The 18,826-nt window shown below is 65.1% G+C and overlaps 1 protein-coding gene across 16 annotated transcripts in view; it reads left to right on the plus strand.

The window, feature by feature from the left end:
* The window catches only part of Ptprs (protein tyrosine phosphatase receptor type S), a 64,359-nt gene extending 47,114 nt beyond the window's left edge, over nucleotides 1-17,245 (plus strand). For 2 of the 16 annotated variants that reach the window (XM_063229145.1, XM_063229154.1), the window contains exons 11-35: nucleotides 1,176-1,481; nucleotides 2,310-2,503; nucleotides 2,656-2,682; nucleotides 4,401-4,518; nucleotides 5,380-5,991; nucleotides 6,452-6,549; nucleotides 6,664-6,917; nucleotides 7,182-7,275; nucleotides 7,352-7,567; nucleotides 7,889-8,046; nucleotides 8,538-8,549; nucleotides 8,702-8,814; nucleotides 10,020-10,067; nucleotides 10,820-10,917; nucleotides 10,992-11,115; nucleotides 11,553-11,728; nucleotides 11,804-11,923; nucleotides 12,779-12,933; nucleotides 13,044-13,329; nucleotides 13,633-13,811; nucleotides 14,332-14,458; nucleotides 14,541-14,666; nucleotides 15,246-15,400; nucleotides 15,520-15,655; nucleotides 16,167-17,245. In XM_063229145.1, the coding sequence (XP_063085215.1) occupies nucleotides 1,176-1,481; nucleotides 2,310-2,503; nucleotides 2,656-2,682; nucleotides 4,401-4,518; nucleotides 5,380-5,991; nucleotides 6,452-6,549; nucleotides 6,664-6,917; nucleotides 7,182-7,275; nucleotides 7,352-7,567; nucleotides 7,889-8,046; nucleotides 8,538-8,549; nucleotides 8,702-8,814; nucleotides 10,020-10,067; nucleotides 10,820-10,917; nucleotides 10,992-11,115; nucleotides 11,553-11,728; nucleotides 11,804-11,923; nucleotides 12,779-12,933; nucleotides 13,044-13,329; nucleotides 13,633-13,811; nucleotides 14,332-14,458; nucleotides 14,541-14,666; nucleotides 15,246-15,400; nucleotides 15,520-15,655; nucleotides 16,167-16,235 (4,001 nt within the window). In that variant the 3' untranslated portion in view covers nucleotides 16,236-17,245. The remainder of the gene's footprint in view (nucleotides 1-1,175; nucleotides 1,482-2,309; nucleotides 2,504-2,655; nucleotides 2,683-4,400; nucleotides 4,519-5,379; nucleotides 5,992-6,451; nucleotides 6,550-6,663; nucleotides 6,918-7,181; nucleotides 7,276-7,351; nucleotides 7,568-7,888; nucleotides 8,047-8,537; nucleotides 8,550-8,701; nucleotides 8,815-10,019; nucleotides 10,068-10,819; nucleotides 10,918-10,991; nucleotides 11,116-11,552; nucleotides 11,729-11,803; nucleotides 11,924-12,778; nucleotides 12,934-13,043; nucleotides 13,330-13,632; nucleotides 13,812-14,331; nucleotides 14,459-14,540; nucleotides 14,667-15,245; nucleotides 15,401-15,519; nucleotides 15,656-16,166) is intronic. The other 14 variants (XM_063229150.1, XM_063229146.1, XM_063229143.1 and 11 more) reach the window with 14 other exon arrangements.
* The last annotated feature ends 1,581 nt before the right edge of the window (nucleotides 17,246-18,826 follow it).

Below are 18,826 nucleotides of genomic sequence, written 5' to 3' on the forward strand. Positions count from 1 at the left end.
AGCTGCTGTCTGTCTGAGAGAGTGCTTCCCATGCCAGGCCCATAGTAGGTGCTCAATAAACGAGAAGTGCCGTGGCTCAGTAATGGCTGCGGTGCGTGGGGGGCTCGGAGCAGCAGTGCTGACTCCCGCCCACAGCAGGAGCCAACGTGCAGCCCAGCTGGGCCGAGGGACAAGCCCTTGACGTGCTGGCACTCAGTAGGTGCTCACGAAATGGCTCTGTTTGCTGTGAAGCCCTTGGCATGAGGCCGGGCACGCAGCAGGTGCTCAGTCGTGGGGCTTTCTTGGCTGGCCCATTGGCACACGTTCCCAGGCCACACGAGGTGCCAGGAAAGAAGCTTTTCCATTCTCCCTGTGAAGCCCGTGGTGCGTGCACAGTGCGCAGCACACGGTGGGCCTCAGTGGGTTACTCAGTGCAGCCCTCGGCTGGGGTGAGCACGCGGTGGGCCTTGGCACGGCGCGTGGTGCGCAGCAGGCACCCGGCATGTGGAGGCGTTCATGCTCCCCAGAGCCCTTAAAGAGTGGCGAGCACTGAGTGGGTGCTCAGTAGACAGGCGCCATTGCTGTTCCCCGTGGGAGCTGACGGCTGGCACATAGTAGGTGCCACACAGGTGGCCTCTTCCTGTTCTTGACGTGGCAACTGGCATGTAACAGCCATTCAGGAAACGGATGCCTCTGTGTATTTTGTGCAGCCCTCGGCAAGTGCCTGGCACATAGTAGGTGTCCCCTAAAGGGGTGCATTCGCGGGTAGCTCCGAGGCTCCTGGCAGATGGGGCCGGCACCGTAGGCGCCCGACAGGCGGGGCTGCCGCTACTGTTCCCGCAGCACTCGGCGCCCCCCACACGGCCGGCAGCAGTAGGGAGCGAGCTCTCAGTCTGTGAGTCCGCATGGACGCTGGGACGAGGCTCTGCGAGGCCTGCTGTGCACCGGGGCCCGCCCCGCCCGGCAGGGAGGGAAAGCGCAGGTTCTTGGCCAGCCCCCCACCCCCCCCCCCCGCCCGTCTCACTTTTGGTTGTTGTGCACCCCAACCCCCGCTTCTTTTGGGTTCGAATTCTCTTTGGTTTGGTTCTGTTTTGTTTGTTATCATCTTCTTTTTTATTTTCTCTTCCCATCTTTTGTTCCCCCACCCCCTCTCCCTGCCCATCCCACCTCCCCCCCCACGTTCTCCCCTCCAATAGAACCGTCAGCCCCCCCTCAAGACGTTAAATGTACCAGCATGCGCTCCACGGCCATTCTGGTAAGTTGGCGCCCGCCGCCGCCGGACACGCACAACGGGGCCCTAGTGGGCTACAGCGTCCGCTACCGACCGCTGGGCTCGGACGACCCGGAACCCAGGGAGGTGAATGGCATCCCCCCGACCACCACCCAGATCCTCCTGGAAGCCCTGGAGAAGTGGACTGAATACCGTATCACTGCCGTCGCTCACACAGAGGTGGGGCCAGGGCCCGAGAGCTCGCCCGTGGTCATCCGCACCGAGGAGGACGGTAAGCACCGCCCGCCCAGCCCAGGGACCCCGCAAGACCTCAGCCCGCCTTCCACCTGGAAAACACCGGGCTGGAGGCCACAAGGCGGGACCCGCCATCGTCCCAAAACAGTGCCTGCTGGGCTCTTTGAACTTGGAATTGATGGTTTAGACCTGGGCACTCCTGTGTCTCCAGGCCCCAGAGCCTTGTGCCTGGGGCCTCAGCTGGCCACCTCCTGTGTTGGTCCAGCCATGGTAACCATAGAAACGGGATGCAGGCAGATACCAGGTTCTCCCATCCTTGGACGCAGCAGCCTGCACTTTAGACTCTTGGGATAACGCAGGGTGTGCGGCCCCAGGGTCTGAGACGCCCCGCCCGGAAGAGGTGGACTGGAGGTGCGAGACCACCTGCTTTCTGGGGAGGGGAGGGCATGGATTGCCGCGGTGTCCCCGGCCGTGCTGGCCAGTTAACTGCATGGTAGGAAGTTGGTGAGCCGAGGTAGTGACCTGGTGTGGAGTCCTGTGGTAGGAACTCGGCTCACGGGAAGAAACGGCCCCTTTCCGGCCACAGCCCAGGGGACAGGGCGGTTCTGATCCCAGAGCAGGTGGAAAAAAGCCCCCGAGCAGGGTGGGCCACCTGCGTGGCAGGGAGAGCCCTTAGGAGCAGGTGGCCGCTGCCTAGTCCAAGCCCCAGCTTGACTGGGGTCAGCTCCCTGGACCTCAGTTTCCCCGCAGGTGAGCAGGCAAGGGAAGCTCCAAGCGCAGGGTGTGGCTGGCTGCAGGCCCCTCCCGGGTGGGGGTCCGCGGGGGGCTCCCGGTAACCGCCCCGCCACCCCCTCCTGCCCACCAGTGCCCAGCGCGCCGCCGCGGAAGGTGGAGGCGGAGGCGCTCAACGCCACGGCCATCCGCGTGCTGTGGCGCTCGCCCGCGCCCGGCCGGCACCACGGTCAGATCCGCGGCTACCAGGTCCACTACGTGCGCATGGAGGGCGCCGAGGCCCGCGGGCCGCCGCGCATCAAGGATGTGATGCTGGCCGACGCCCAGGTGGGCGGGGCAGGGTGGGGGCGGGGCTCCGGGTGGGCGTGGTTACCGGGTGGGCGTGGCTGCCGGGCGGGGCCGGCCTGCACCGCCCGCACCTGCCCTGCCGCCCCAGCCGCGCTCACCTCCCTCCTCTCTCCCCGCCGCCTCCCGCGCAGTGGGAGATGGACGACACTGCAGAATATGTGAGTAGCGCCCGCGCCGGGCTCCTGGTGCTGTCCGCGGGCCGCGCTGTGGTGTGACCTCCGCACGCCCCTTGCAGAGGGTCTCCGCCCGCGCGCCCTTCCCGGTGCGCGGCCGGGCTGCTCCCCGAGTTCCGGCCCTTTAGAGATGGGGTCCCCGGTGGAGAAGCTGGCCCTGCAGCCCCGCCCCGTGCGCTCTCCAAGTCCCTGAGCGGCTCGGGCAGAGCAGGGTCACCGCCTACGCGGCCAGGTCCGCTGCCCGCGGCGGGGCTTCCTCCCCAGGAGGCCCCGAGGATGCCGGGTCCAGGGCGAAGGCCCACCTGCGCGCTCGGCACCAGCCCCAGAGCCGGGAGGAGCGATGCAGGGTCGGGTGGAGACCCTCTGCTCCTGCACCCCGCCCCGCCCCCCCCTGTGCCCGACCCTGCCCCAGCTCCCGGCATGCCGTGCGTGTGCATGGTCGTAGACTGGGGAGGCGGGGCGCTGTGTGTGCAGGGCCAGGTCACCCCGGCGCTTACTGAGCACCAGCTGTATACGAGACCTTACGCTGGGTGCCAAGGAGGGCCAGATGACAATGGCTGACCTCCATCCTGGGGTCAGCGGTGCCGGAGGGGACGCAGATACTTAGATGGTCACAGCCGTAGGGGTAGGATGGGGCTGTGGTGCAGGCGTTTAAAAGTCTGCTCTGCGGGCAGTGTACGCTGTCATGTCGTCCCAGCACTCTGGGAAGCTCAGGCAGGAGAATCCCAAATTCGCACCCAGCCTGGGAGACATAGTGACTTAGTGAGACCCCGTTTCAAAACATGAAAAGGAGCTGGGGATTAGCTCAGCGGCATAAGCGCCTGCCTTGCAAGCAGGCAGTCCTGAGTTCGATCCCTGGTACCGATAAAAAGGAAAAAGACCGGAAAAAAAAAAAAAAAAAAAAAAACGTAAAGGGCAGGGGATGGAGTTCAGTGCAAAGGGCCTGGGTTTGATTGCCAGTGCTGAAAAATTAAAGGAAAGAAAAGAAACGAAAAAAACCCAGCTTTCTGGGCAGGGAGGGTCTCTTGCAGCCCCGCCCCACTTCTAGTGTGCGCTCTCCCTGTGATCTGTGCTGTCCGCAGCTCAGTTCTGTCCCTGTTGCCAGCCCACAGAGCCAGCAGGGAGAAAGCCCTTGGGGAATTGAGTACAGTGAAATCAGTACAAAGGGGGATTTAAATATCTGCAGCCTCCAACCTAAGTTGTTACAGTTGAATTTTTAGTGAGCGCTGTTTCCTGCTGGCTTGCAAAACCCCCGAAAATGCAGCCGGTGGCCCCTGAGCTGGGCGAATAGCATCTGCGGCACACCAAAGGGTAGAAGCAGAGGGCACAGCCATGCAAAGGCCCTGGGGCAGATAGAGCCCAGCGTAGTGCAGGAGCAAGCAGGCCGTGTGGCCGGAGCAGAGGGAGTGAGAGGTAGAGAGAGAGGGGCGGGGCGGCCACCTCACAGGCCCGGTGGGAGCCCTGGAGGGCGGAGGGGGAGGGACTGGGCGTGGTGTTCACGGCGCCCCCTGGTGGCCTCGGGGAGGACAGCCTGGGGCGCCCACCAGTGGCATTGGTGCGGGCTGCATGCGCCCGCCAGCATGGTGTGCACCGCGGTTTTGCATGGACTCGTGTGCTGGATCCTGTGCCCTCCCCGCGTGACCTTCTGGGGAAAGTGTGGGCAGGACCCGTCCCGCCCCCACTGACCACACCCTGGCCCACAGGAAATGGTCATCACAAACCTCGAGCCCGAGACCGCGTACTCCATCACAGTAGCTGCCTATACCATGAAAGGCGATGGTGCTCGCAGCAAACCCAAGGTGGTGGTGACCAAGGGAGCAGGTACGAAGCTGCACACCGCCTGCAGCTGCTTTGGCCCCATGAGGACCAGAGGTCCTTCCAGAGTCCTCAGGGCCAGCTGTGTGGGGAAACGGCAGGTCGGGCTGGGCACCAGTGACACCGCAGGTCTCAGGGCTGCCTACAAGGGCCCAGCATGCCCCCCCCCCCCGCATCCTTTATCTCCCCATCTTTCCCTCCTTAGCCTCCCCCAGATACGTCCTTCTAACACGGCCCTTTGTGGGCCTCAGCAGGGCTGTCCCTCTGCCAGGGCCCCTCCTGCCCCCTGCACCTTCCCCATCAGGCCTGTGTCTCAGCGAGATGCCGTCACAGAGCCATGCCTTGTAGACGCACCCCTGCCCCAGGCGGTCCCCACAGCCTGGGAGCCACAGAGCAGGGACAGTTTGGGGCACCCCTGTGTCCCCCCACCTGGGATGGATCAGAAGCCAGGAGCCACTTAAACAGACAGGGAAGCAAATGCCACCCCTTCCCTGGGCCTACGCACGCCTGGTGTGGTCCCACCCCCGGGACGTGGTCCCGGCTGCCCCTCTCTGCCTGGAACACCTGCCCCAGCTTCCCCTGCAGGTCCTTTGACCCCATGTTCAGAAAGTGTGACCCCCACTAGGGAGCTCAAGGCCCGCCTGGGCCACCCAGAAAGACCGCGTCTTCAGGGCTGGGGGAGCACCTGCCTGGGCTCCATCCCCAGTGCTGGCTTCCGGTCCCCATCTGGGGTGCCTCCTCGGGCAGCTGAGGCAGGAGAATTTCCCGAGCCCAGCCCCAGGAACTGGCACAACCGTATCTATAAAAGAAAAAAGGGGGCCCGGGGTGGCTGCCACCCCTGTCCCTGACCCTGTCCCTGTCCCTCAGTGCTGGGCCGCCCCACCCTCACGGTGCAGCAGACCCCGGAGGGCAGCCTCCTGGCACGCTGGGAGCCCCCGGTCGGCGTCCCCGCCGAGGACCAAGTGCTGGGCTACCGCCTGCAGTTCGGCCGGGAGGACAGTGCCCCACTGGCCACACTGGAGTTCCCGGCCTCCGAGGACCACTACATGGCGGCGGGCGTGCACAAGGGGGCCACCTACGTGTTCCGGCTGGCAGCGCGCAGCCGTGGCGGCCTGGGCGAGGAGGCGGCTGAGGTCCTGAGCATCCCCGAGGACGCGCCCCGCGGCCACCCGCAGATCCTGGAGGCAGCTGGCAACGCCTCAGCCGGCACTGTCCTGCTCCGCTGGCTGCCACCCGTGCCCGCCGAGCGCAACGGGGCCATCGTCAAGTACACGGTGGCCGTGCGGGAGGCCGGCGCCCCAGGGCCCCCCCGAGAGACAGAGCTGCCCGCGGCGGCCGAGCCCGGGGCCGAGAACACGCTCACCCTGCGGGGCCTCAAGCCCGACACGGCCTATGACCTGCAAGTGCGAGCCCACACGCGCCGCGGCCCCGGCCCCTACAGCCCCCCTGTCCGCTACCGCACGTTCCTGCGGGACCAAGGTAGGCGCGGCGCCCCCGCCGGGCCCCCAGCCGGACCCCACCCCAGTCCCCCCTTCCCCCCGCCAGGTAAGTGTCGCTTTTTGCTTCCGGCGGGCACTCAAGGCAGAGTCCGGACCCCGAGGCTCCCTGCGGCATTGGCAAAGGTGGGACCTGCCTGGTGGTGGCACCGCCGCCCCACCGCCACCATCTCCCCCTCCTCCTCCTCCTCTCCCTCCTCCTGCTCCTCCTCTGCAGCCTGCGCCGTCTTCCACAGCAGGGACCCGGGCCAGGGCAGGCAGGGCCGGGCCAGGGCCAGGGCCAGGGCCAGGGCCAGGGCCAGGGCCGGCAGGAAGGAGGCCATGGGCACAGCCGTGACAGGGAGCGTCTGGGCCGCCCCGCGCCGCGGACACCCTCACCCCGTGCTCACGGGCCCCCTCCTGTGCTCTCTCCCTGCCCCCGCTCGCCCGGATGCTGCCCCCAGTCTCCCCCAAGAACTTCAAGGTGAAGATGATCATGAAGACCTCGGTGCTGCTCAGCTGGGAATTTCCTGACAACTACAACTCGCCCACACCCTACAAGGTGCGGCCCCCTGCAGCGCTCAGCCGGGGCGGGGCGGGGCGAGGGGGGCACGGCACAGCGGGGACCAGGCCCTCAGCCTCCCGCCCCGGCCCCCCTGAGCTGGCCCGTCCACAGATCCAGTACAACGGGCTGACCCTGGACGTGGACGGCCGTACCACCAAGAAGCTCATCACGCACCTCAAGCCCCACACCTTCTACAACTTCGTGCTGACCAACCGCGGCAGCAGCCTGGGCGGCCTGCAGCAGACGGTCACCGCCTGGACGGCCTTCAACATGCTCAGCGGCAAGCCGGGCGTCTCCCCCAAGCCTGACCCTGATGGCTACATCTTTGTGTACCTGCCTGATGGCCAGAGCCCCGTGCCTGTGCAGTACGCTCACCCCGCTTCCCTGGGTCCCCGGGAGAGGGGAGACAGAACTGGGGAGTCCCTGGCAGGGCAGGGGGAACACCCTGGTTCAAACAGAACTAAGGATAACAAGGCAATGTGGGCATTGAAGCTGGGGTTTAAGGCATGTGTAGGAGTTTGTGAGCTAGAAGCCTTTTGGGCAGAAGATACAACGTGATCAAGCCTTGAATTAGGGTCTAGGGGTGACACGAGAACCCCCCACCCCGTGACCCCGCCGTCTGCTAACAGGAACTATTTCATCGTGATGGTGCCGCTGCGCAAGTCTCGCGGAGGCCAGTTCCTCACCCCGCTGGGCAGCCCGGAGGACATGGATCTGGAGGAGGTGAGGCCGCCCTGCCAGACCCGCGGCCCACGTGCTCCAGCCGAGCTCCGAGCCTCCTGCCCCTCTGTCCCCGCAGCTCATCCAGGACATCTCGAGGCTCCAGAGGAGGAGCCTGCGGCACTCGCGCCAGCTGGAGGTGCCCCGGCCCTACATCGCCGCCCGCTTCTCAGTCCTGCCCCAAGTCTTCCGTCCCGGGGACCAGAAGCAGTATGGTGGCTTTGACAACCGGGGCCTGGAGCCTGGCCACCGATACGTCCTTTTTGTGCTTGCTGTGCTGCAGAAGAGTGAACCCGTAAGTCCTGAGTGGCCCCTGCGTCCTGAAAGGAAGTTCTTGGAGGAAGGGATCTTACAGCTGGGGCTTTGAGGAACACGTAGGAGTTCAGCCAGAAAAGGCAGCCCAGGATTTGCATGTACAAAAAACGTCTGGAGAAGCAGAGCTTCAGAGCACTAGGACAGGGAAAGGAGTGCGGGGAGCAAAGCCTGGCCCCACCCGGGCCGTTGGGAGTCCTTGGGAACCCCCCAAGGACCGAGAGCGCGGGAGGCAGGCAGCGGCTGTTTGGGGCAGGCTCCACAGGACGGGGTCGCTCACGAGTCCCCTCTTCTGCGTCTGCAGACGTTCGCGGCCAGCCCCTTCTCGGACCCCTTCCAGCTGGACAACCCCGACCCCCAGCCCATCGTGGACGGCGAGGAGGGGCTCATCTGGGTGATCGGGCCGGTGCTGGCCGTGGTCTTCATCATCTGCATCGTCATCGCCATCCTGCTGTACAAGAAGTGAGCACTCAGCCCCAGCCTGGGTGTGGGGGGACGGGGAAGTGGGGGGACCCCCCGGGTCACCCACAGCATCGGGGCCAGAGCTGTCTGGGCCCTCGTCTGAGGCCCAGCCTGGGGGGGCAGGCCGGGGTCTACTTTCCTCGTAGCAGTGGGGCTCCTGCCCCCCGACACACGCCAGTGAGTGTCCAAGTGGGAAAGCGACCAGGCTCAGAGTGGTTAAGACAGGCAGCCCCGGCCGGAGCCGGGTGTGGCGGCTCACAGCCGTGACCCCAGCACTCGGGAGGCCGAGGAGGCGGGAGAAGCTGGTTTCACACAAGCCTGGGCGGCGTAGCCACTTAGCGAGGCCCAGTCCTAAAGTACAGAGGGCGGGAAGGGCCTCAGGCCCCCTTCAGTGCCCAGTCCTGCCGGAGAGGCCTGTGGGAGGAGAGCCGCCCGGTCCCAGCCGGGCTCACCAGCTGTTTCTCCCTTCTCCCCGCTCTGCACGGCTGCAGCAAGCCGGACAGGTAAGCCCGGCCCGGCCCGCGGCTGGGGGGCTGGCGGTGCCTGCCCCAGAACCCACCCCGCCGGCGTGCGCGTCCCCAGCCCTGCGTGCGTCTGCGTGGGTCTTGGTGCCCACGCGGGCCCTTAGCACAGCGTCCTCTTGCCCCCCACAAAGCAAACGCAAGGACTCCGAACCCCGCACCAAATGCCTGCTCAACAACGCCGACCTGGCCCCGCACCACCCCAAGGACCCCGTGGAAATGAGGCGCATTAACTTCCAGACGCCAGGTATGTGCTGCGCCCTGCAGGCAGGAGCCGGGACAGGGCCGGGTGGAGGTCGGGGACAGAGGCTGCCAGCTGCGCCCCTGAACTGGGGCCCTCCTGGCCCCCAGCCTCCTGCACTCTGGGATTCTAGGCACCCGCACGCAGCCAGTGAAGGCTTTTGTAAAGTTAGGTTTCAGGCCTGGGGCTGCCTTCAGGAGCCTAAAGGGCAGGCGGGCAGGCGGGCAGACAGACAGACAAAAAAAAGGTGTCGGGCGCCGTAGCTTCCGTAGAGCAGCGCTGTGTCCAGAGCCCTCTGCAAGGGCGCTGCCCCTCCCCACCGCCCGCATCTCCTGCCCTGGCCGCCCGGCCTCAGGGATGTGTCCCCCGGCCCCCCAGCTCCTCCTGCCCCTCAGTCGGGGAGTCACCTGCCGTCCCCGGTCCATGCACCCCCGATCTCGTCCGTCTGTCTCAGGGGGCTCTTGCTGGCTGCTTCTAACCAAGAATGGCGTCCGTGTAACGTGGTCACCCCTGTGCCTCCGCGGGGTCACATGGGCCCCCTCTCCAGCCCCAGGGGCTTGGGTCCCGGCCTCCACCGCCGGCCTCCGTGCCTCCCCGCGTCTTCTGTCCCTGTCCCTGCCCTGGCTGGGCCCACGTCTGTCTTTGTCAGCTTGCTGGGGAGAGCGTGTGTGTGTCTGTCCTAACCCGCCGTCTTCGGGGCTCACCTGTCCCCTCCTCTCATCCGTCTTTCTCCCGTCGCCATCTAACGAGGGCCCCGCCATTCGTGTTGAGCCGACAGCTGTGGTCCCGGGGTCTCCCCCACCCCGGCTGTGTCCTGTCCTCCTCCTCTGTGGCGTCTCCGGGCTCACTGTGTCACATCTAAATAGCTCATGTGTAACTGCTGGCCGCCTTCTCCTGGCCACCCGCACCGGGCCTCCTCCGCGCTCTGTCTCCATCCCGACGAGGCTCCCCGACCTGTGTTGGCCGCTGGCCGCTGGCCGCACAGCTCCCGCGAGGCCCAGGTGTCCTCGCCTGCCCCCGTCTCGCCCCACCTTCCCGGTCCGCTCCTGTGGCCTCCTCGGGGAGCCCAGCCCTGGCGGGCCGGGAGGGGCCGCACGCTGGACGCCCCACAGAGCCCAGCGCCGGCTCAGGCTTCGCCCTCCGTGCCTGTGGCCGCCAGGGTGGGGTGGCGGCCGGCGGGCGCTCACGTGTTATTGTTTGCTTCTCTGCAGACTCGGGCCTCAGCAGCCCCCTCAGGGAGCCGGGGTTTCACTCGGAAAGTTAGTTCCTGTGTCTGCTCTTGGCTCCCCCCACCGCCCGGTTCTGTCTCGGTCTCCATCCGCCTCCCGTCTCTGTCCGCACACACCCACCCCTGTCCCCGCTGGCACCTGGAGGGGTGGGGACGGGGCTCAGGCAGCGGGTGCAGCCAGGACCCTGCAATCTGGGCGGCGCCAAGGCCGGCTCGAGGGTCTCCAGGACCGGGCCGGCGGGGCTTGGGCAGACCCAGCTGAGGGGTGCCCACCCGCCTGCCCGCACGCTGGAGGTGCAGACTTGGGCTGCTCAGCCTGGTCCTGCGCCCCAGCGCACGTAAAGGGGACAGCCATCGGCACACGTGCCGGGCCCTGCTCTTGCGCGGCCACTCACAGCTGAGGACGCCCGTGTCTGGTCCCAGCAGAGGGGCGGCAGCCCCCAGCTGCACCCCAGGACAGTGTGCCCTCCGCACCGCCCGCCACACCGCTCTTGTCATTTCTGGGCCCCTGTCTGCTTCTCGCCACAAGGCACTGGGAGATCAGCGTCGTCCTGGGGCCCCTGGTTCAGACCCTGCGCCTAGCTGGGCTGGGGGGTCAGGGCGCACCCTGTCAGGCCCCACTGTGAGCTGCACCCCGAGGTCCCCACCCGCTGAGCCCGCCCTGCCACCCTCTAACCGCAGCTCGCCCACCCAGCAGACTCACACCGAGCCCCCCGCGCCCCTCTGCGCCCCTCGGCTCGGCCGGGCCCTGCTGACCGCGCCTGGGCTCTGCTCTCCCCGCAGGTATGCTCAGCCACCCGCCCATCCCCATCGCAGACATGGCCGAGCACACGGAGCGCCTCAAAGCCAACGACAGCCTCAAGCTGTCCCAGGAGTACGAGGTGAGCCCTCCGCCCCCTCCACGCCCACCCGGCCCGGCCCAGGGCCACCCGCTCAGCGCGCCTTCTCCCCACAGTCCATCGACCCTGGGCAGCAGTTCACGTGGGAGCACTCCAACCTGGAGGTGAACAAGCCCAAAAACCGCTACGCCAACGTCATCGCCTACGACCACTCCCGAGTTATCCTGCAGCCCATCGAAGGTAGCGTGCACAAAGCCGGGCTCCTGCCGCCTGTCCTGGCTCCCCGACAGCGCCGTGGGCCCAGGAGGCCTGGTTCTGGCACAGCCCAGGGCCACTGGCGTCTTTAGATGCGTCCCTGACCGCGCTCCCGGTGCTGTCGCAGGGCCTCTCGGTTGGCGCAGATCTGCTGCCCGAGGGAGATGTTTAGCAAGGTCCGCGGACATTTTTGGTTGTCGGTTTTGGGAAAGGGAATCAAGTGAAGTAATATGCAGTGCCCGGGGGCCAAGGCTGCCCCGCACCCTGCAGCATGCAAGCCGGCTCCACCATGGCCGGAGACCCGTGCCCTCAGTGCCCTGGGGACTGTCTGGGGCCATCGGGGGAGCTTCCAGGGCATGCGGGGCTGTTTCCCCCCGAGACCACAAGGCCCACGGGTGCGCGGCCTCTTGCCCCGGCCACAGGCATCGTGGGCAGTGATTACATCAACGCCAACTACGTGGACGGCTACCGGCGGCAGAACGCCTACATCGCCACGCAGGGGCCCCTGCCGGAGACTTTCGGGGACTTCTGGCGGATGGTGTGGGAGCAGCGGTCAGCCACCATCGTCATGATGACGCGGCTGGAGGAGAAGTCGCGGGTGAGGCCCGGCCCTCGGCCCTCGGCCCCCAGCCAGTCCGGCCCCGGCTGACGCCCCTTCTCCTGCCCGGTGCAGATAAAGTGTGACCAGTACTGGCCCAACCGAGGCACGGAGACCTACGGCTTCATCCAGGTCACCCTGCTGGACACCATCGAGCTGGCCACCTTCTGCGTGAGGACCTTCTCCTTGCACAAGGTGGGCAGCGGGGTGTGCAGCCTGCCCCTGGAGGGGGAAACTGAGGCTCAGGCTGGACCCCGCTGTGTCCAGGAACTGTAGTTCACTGATGGCTGCACCACCCGCCACCCCATCCAGGCTGTCTGTCACCGCGGGGACGGGCTGCCTGTGTGTCCCCGACACCCAGGCAGCTGTCAGCATCACACAGCTGTCCAGCCCAAGCACCAAGAGCTCTGAGCGGGGGGACAGGAGGCAGCAGGAAACCCTAGTCCCTTTATGCACAGGGGTGACGTGCTGTTTGTCACAGCCCATTCTGGGCACCAGGACACAGCAGGGACAAGGCAGACAACAAATAAGTGAGGTGACAGTGACTTCCACGTGTGGAAGGAGAAAAACCAGCAGAGAAGCAGCGTGTGTGGAGCAGCCCCGAAGGGCTAAGGACTGAGCGAGGGGACACAGAAGGGGGGGCAGTCGTGCAAAGGTCCCGGGGCAGGATGGAGCCTGGCAAGGTACAGGCGCATCAAGGAAGACGCCATGTGGCTGTAGCAGAGGGATGATGGGCAGAGAAGGGATGGGCAGGTGGCAGGAAGGACATGGGCTCTGGCCCAGGGGGTGGGAGCTGTGGAGGGCTGAAGGCTGAGGAGGGAGGACCTGAGTCCCACTTGGGCAGAGGGACGGTGTTGGCTGATGAGTATGGCTGAGAGGGCCGGCACAGGTGACTCCCAGGATCAGGCCACAGCACCTCAGAGGACAGCTGCCACCCGCTGAGCCAGTGGGTTTGGGGACGGGTTGGGCAGGAGACCCAAATGCGCACGGAGCATCCCCCGCCCCTGGGCTGGGGGCCACGTGGCGACGGCGCCGTCCCTGCGTCCCCAGAACGGCTCTAGCGAGAAGCGCGAGGTCCGCCAGTTCCAGTTCACGGCGTGGCCGGACCACGGGGTCCCCGAGTACCCGACGCCCTTCCTGGCTTTCCTGCGCCGGGTGAAGACCTGCAACCCGCCTGACGCCGGCCCCATCGTGGTGCACTGCAGGTGTGGGTGGCGTCGCCCCCCGGCCCGGTCCCCGCCCCCGTCCCCGTCCCCGCACACACACCGCCCCTGGCCCGCAGCTCCTGAGCCCCGCTCACCCACTGTCCCCGCAGCGCCGGCGTGGGCCGCACAGGCTGCTTCATCGTCATCGACGCCATGCTGGAGCGCATCAAGCCCGAGAAGACGGTGGACGTGTACGGCCACGTGACACTCATGCGCTCCCAGCGCAACTACATGGTGCAGACCGAGGACCAGTACAGCTTCATCCACGAGGCGCTGCTCGAGGCCGTGGGCTGCGGCAACACCGAGGTCCCCGCACGCAGCCTCTACAGCTACATCCAGAAGCTGGCGCAGGTGGAGCCCGGCGAGCACGTCACCGGCATGGAGCTGGAGTTCAAGGTGGCGCCGCCGCCCCTCTGGCCCCGCCCCCTGGCCCCTCCCTTCTGGCTCGGGCCCCGCCCTTCCTGGCTGTTGCCCCGCCCCCTTTGGCTCAGGCTCTGCCCCATCCTGACCGGCAACCCTACCCCTGTGCCACAGGGCCTTGTATTGATTGCTGGCCCCGCCCTCCCAGGTCAGGCTCCACCCCACCGTGATCACGCCTCTGGCCACACCCTATCAGTAACCACCGTTAAGGTTTTGGCCCCGCCCCTCTGGCTCAGGCCCCGCCCGCGCTGACCCCCGCCCCGCCCCTCTCCCTTGCAGCGCCTGGCGAACTCAAAGGCGCACACGTCCCGCTTCATCAGTGCCAACCTGCCCTGCAACAAGTTCAAGAACCGCCTGGTGAACATCATGCCCTATGAGAGCACCCGCGTCTGTCTGCAGCCCATCCGAGGTGTGGAGGGCTCGGATTACATCAACGCCAGTTTCATCGACGGCTACAGGTGGGAACGAGAGCTGCGCATGCGCGTGCACCCACGTACCCTGGTGGACCCAGGCGAGGAGGCAGCTTCAGCTGTGTCTCACGGGCTCTTTTGGACCGGTCACGTCCCGCTGCGAGGCGGCTTGGGGTCCACTCGTGGAACTAGGGAGTGGGCAGTGATTCTGCAGTACCCAGACACAGGCCCTAGTGGGGGTATCTCAGGATTGTTAACCTCTGACCCAGGGAAGGGTATTGAAGCAAAAGGAACAGTCCGTGCAAAGCCGCAGGATAAGATTGAGTTTGAGCTTGAACATAACTGGCAGTAGCTCGGTGGCAGGGGAGGGAGGTGGAGGAAGACGGCAGGAACAACCTGTAGCTTCCTCAAGGCATATGAACTTTTGCTGAGGCTATCGGATTCTTCATGAGCCCAGTGGAACTATGAAGAAATAGCTGGTGCAGTGGCAGCCTTTGAGGAGTCTTGATGTGGCCCCAGTTCACCAGACCTCCCTACCGGGCTTGGGCTCACACACCTCCCCCTGCAGGCAGCAGAAGGCCTACATCGCCACCCAGGGCCCCCTGGCGGAGACCACAGAGGACTTCTGGCGCATGCTATGGGAAAACAATTCCACCATCGTGGTGATGCTAACTAAGCTTCGAGAGATGGGCCGGGTGAGCGGGGGCCATGGGGGGCAAGGCTGGGGCTGGGCCTGGGATGGGGCAGAGGCTGACTGTGGCCCCCGCCCCCTGACAGGAGAAGTGTCACCAGTACTGGCCAGCCGAGCGCTCCGCCCGTTACCAGTACTTTGTGGTGGATCCTATGGCGGAGTACAACATGCCACAGTACATCCTCCGGGAGTTCAAGGTCACCGACGCCCGGGTGAGTGACCGAGGACCGGCGGGGTGGCACTGGGGACCCGGGCGGCACTTGCTGGTGAGTGGTGATGATGACTCCCAGCGTGGCCCTGGAGGCTGCAGGTGCGGTGCTGTGGGAGGTCAGTGACGGGGGAGGGTGGGGACAGGAGCACACCATGTTTGGGGTAAGGTGACACGGGTACAGGCTGGGTGTGGTGGAAGCACCCGCCTGCCATCCCAGCAGTCTGGGAGGCTGAGGCAGGAAAGTGCCATGGGGTGGAGGAGCAGGGACCGCCCGAGGGGCCGATTTAGGGAGGACTCAGGCCACAGGGTGGGGAGACCCTGCAGCTTGGGGTGGCAGCGTGGGGGATGCCATGCGGAGGTCGTGAGGCAGGGACCCTTGTGTGGGGTGAGGGACAGGAGGAGGCAGGGACCTTGGGTGGGACCCTGGGTGGGGCAGCGGCCATTGGAGCTGGCAGGTCCCTCGCACCAGGTGTCGCTGGACGGTAAAGCACAAGGCTGGGGCTGTCGCCGTGGTGACAGTAAATGGGTCTTCGGGCCGAGCTGACCATGCAGGTGACAGTGCCCGGCCTCCATCCCCCAGGACGGCCAGTCACGCACCGTGCGGCAGTTCCAGTTCACCGACTGGCCGGAGCAGGGCGTGCCCAAGTCGGGCGAGGGCTTCATTGACTTCATCGGCCAGGTGCACAAGACCAAGGAGCAGTTCGGCCAGGACGGGCCCATCTCGGTGCACTGCAGGTGGCCTGGACCACGGAGTGGGCGGGGCCGGAGATGGGGGCGGAGTTGGGAGGCTGTAGTCTGGGTGTGGCCGGGGCGGGGCGTGGCCAGGGCCGGGCCTCAGACTCCGCCTCCCGCAGCGCTGGCGTGGGCAGGACGGGCGTGTTCATCACCCTGAGCATCGTGCTGGAGCGCATGCGCTACGAGGGCGTGGTGGACATTTTCCAGACCGTGAAGATGCTGCGGACCCAGCGGCCGGCCATGGTGCAGACGGAGGTAGGGCACCCGCCCCAGCGTCCCCCTCCGGCTGCAGCCTCCGCGCTGCCCCCTGCTGGCCGGAGAGGGTTGTAGTCCAGGGATTGAGCCCGGGCCTCCCGGAGCAGCCTCCCCCGGCCTCAGCCTCCCGGCGGGCTCCGCACAGTCAGACCAGCGCCGCCCGGGTGGGCCCGCGGGTGCCGGGGGCACAGGGGGGGACCTGACGGGGGACAGAGGGGGGACCTGACGGGGGGGCAGGGGGGGGAACCTGACGGGGGGGCGGGGGGGGACCTGACGGGGGGGCAGGGGGGGGGACCTGACGGGGGGGCAGGGGGGGACCTGACGGGGGGCCGGGGGGGGAACCTGACGGGGGGGCAGGGGGGGGACCTGACGGGGGGGCAGGGGGGGGGACCTGACGGGGGGGCAGGGGGGGACCTGACGGGGGGCCGGGGGGGGACCTGACGGGGGGCCGGGGGGGGACCTGACGGGGGCACGGGGGGGACCTGACGGCCCCTCGCCCGCTCGCCCGCAGGACGAGCACCACTTCTGCTACCAGGCGTCGCTCGAGTACCTCGGCAGCTTCGACCACTATGCAACATAAGCCATGAGGTCCCGCCGAGGCCCGGCGGGCGGGCGGGCGGGCGGATGGACGGGCTGCCGGGCTGCGGGGCCGGGTGGCCTCCGGACGCCCCACCTGAGCCGGCCCTCCGCCGTCACACACTTGGAACATTCCTCGTTTCCTGCGATTCCAAACCAAGACTGGGGTGGGGGTGGGGGGTCGGCACGCAGTCGGGGATCCCCAGACCCCAGGGGGTGGGGTGCGGCCGGGGACCTTGCCCTGCCGGAGCCTCCTTCCCTGGGGCGCCGGGCCAGCGTGGGGGCGAGGGCGCAGCCCAGCTTTCTTTTCAACCTTTCAGTGTAACTGTATCCGGTGACATTTCTTTTTTTTTTTTTTTCTTTTTTTTTTTAAATAGTGTATTTTTTTCCATTTTTTTTTAAAGAAGAAAAAACAAAAACAAACAAAAAAAAAGACTTGCCAGTCAGTGACTTTGAAAAAGAACAATTTTGCTTTTCATATTCTGTTCAAAGACAGTCTATTTTTTCACGGTAGAAAATGACCTTTGTGATCGATTGGTCAGTCGGAGAACGCCTGCACCCAGGCCTGCGGCCACCCCCACTCAGGCTGGCTCCCCAGTTTCCCTGCCCAGCATCGCAAGCTGTGCCTACCCCGCCCACCGCCCGCGTAAGAATGAGGCCTCCTTGTCTTATTTGTATTCTTCCTTTGCCCCGACTTTTTTTTTTCTATTAAATTTTCAGACATATCAAGTACAGTCCTGAGGGTGGGGACAGCAGCTAGCTCAGACCCTCCAGGGACAGGGCCCCGTCCCCCCATGGCAGCCCGAGCATCCCTCTGCACCCGGAGGGCACCGGGCGGATGCAAGGGCCCCACTGTGCCCTTTGCCCCGCATAGCGGGGACCAGTGGGCACCAGCGCAGGTCCGGCTGCCCATCCCGCCGGGTCTGCATTGCTGTGACACTCACCCAGCGGACCCCTGGGTGGCTTCCACCTCTATGTAGATAAACCGACTTTGTATTAAAGGGAGATGACCGAGCTGGCTCTGGGGGAGTCGTTTGTGCGCACTGGACCCTGAGCAGAGAGCGGGGCGCTTAGCATCCGTGAGCTCAGCGGTGCTGAGCACTCTGGAGCCCCGGGGAAACTGAGTCCACAGGGAGGGGACCGGCTGTGAGCAGCGGCCTCCCATGTGCACCTCGGGTCTGCACATGCAGGGCGGAGGACGCTGCCCAGAGGACGGGGCAGGAGGGGCACCGTGCAGATGCATCAGAAGCGAGCCTTCACCCTGACCACGGGTACAAGCTGCAAAACGGCTTGACCAGTGCAGTGGCGCCCGCCTGTCATCCCAGCACTCAGGAGGCTGAGGTGGGAGAATTGCTGTGAGTTTGAGGCCAGCCTGGGCTATAGGGTGAGCCCCTGCCTCAAAAGCAGAGCCAGGTGACTGCACAGCTATTGCAGTTTCTGGGGGATCCAGCGACCTCATGCTGCCAGGCAGGGACTCTCACTGAGCTAGGTCCCCGCCCACAATGCAGAATTCTAAACTGTTTCATTGTTCATTTTTGGAGCGCCAGCATGGGAACCCAGGGCCTTTGCACTGAGCCTCACACCCGGCCCTTCCTGGTTTCATTTTGAGGCTGGGCCTCCCTACGATGCTACGTTGCCCAGGCTGAGCTCAGACTTGCAGGCCGCCTGCCTCCGCCTGTCCTGCGCTGGGTCGTAGGTGTGCAGGCAATGAAACCAGCTCGCAAGGGAGGGGCCGTGAGGGGCGGCCACGGGCACAGGCGGCCTCCCTGGCGCTCCGCAGGGGAAGGGTGCGCCGTGAGGAGAGGAAACACTGGGGTCCTGTGGGAACTGTTAGTGTGGCGCAGAGACACGATTGGGCCCAGGTGGGCACACGTAATCCCAAGTCCCAGGAGGCTGAGGCAGGAGGGTCACTGTGAGCTCAAGGGCAGCCTGAGCTGCATAGTGAGACCCTGTCTCAGGAAAAAAATACATAAATAAATACACGGAAGAAAACAGGTTTGGGAAGAAAGTTACAGTATTTTTTTTTTTTTTTGCTTCAAATTCCTTGAGAGAAAGTTACAGTATTAATGCCCTTACTAAACATTTAAAGACATACAGAAGATGTTTGTTAGCTGGGAATAAAGATATAAAAGGCACATGCATACCTATGTAGCAATACATCATTTGTGGTACAGTGTGATCCCTACGAAAACACAATGGCTATTTTTCCCCAGAAATAGCCACCCCTCAAATTTATGTGAATTGTAGGGAATCCACATAATCCAAATAATTGAAAAAAAGCAACAGATCAGAAGCCAGATGCTTCCCCATGTCTAAACATACTGCAAAGCTAGAGCCACGGAAACACAGTGCGCCTGGAATAACAGAGTCCACAGGAAGGCAGATCCGAGTTAAAGCCCCAGATCTACGGCCACATGACCTCATAAATAAAATAAGTCAATAGAATATAATCTTCAAAGACAAAAATATAAAGGGAGGGAGAAGGACTGGGCCAGGTGTGACTCCCTCGGGCTTCGCAGGCGACTGATCGACCGTGCAGCCATCGTCAAGCCGGTGCTCACTGCTGCGTTGCAATAAAACTTTATTAAACCGCTG

The sequence above is a fragment of the Cavia porcellus genome, unplaced genomic scaffold (assembly GCF_034190915.1).
Source record: "Cavia porcellus strain 051 isolate PalLab524CR breed Dunkin Hartley unplaced genomic scaffold, mCavPor4.1 scaffold_17, whole genome shotgun sequence".
In the NCBI taxonomy this organism is placed as follows: Eukaryota; Metazoa; Chordata; class Mammalia; order Rodentia; family Caviidae; genus Cavia; species Cavia porcellus.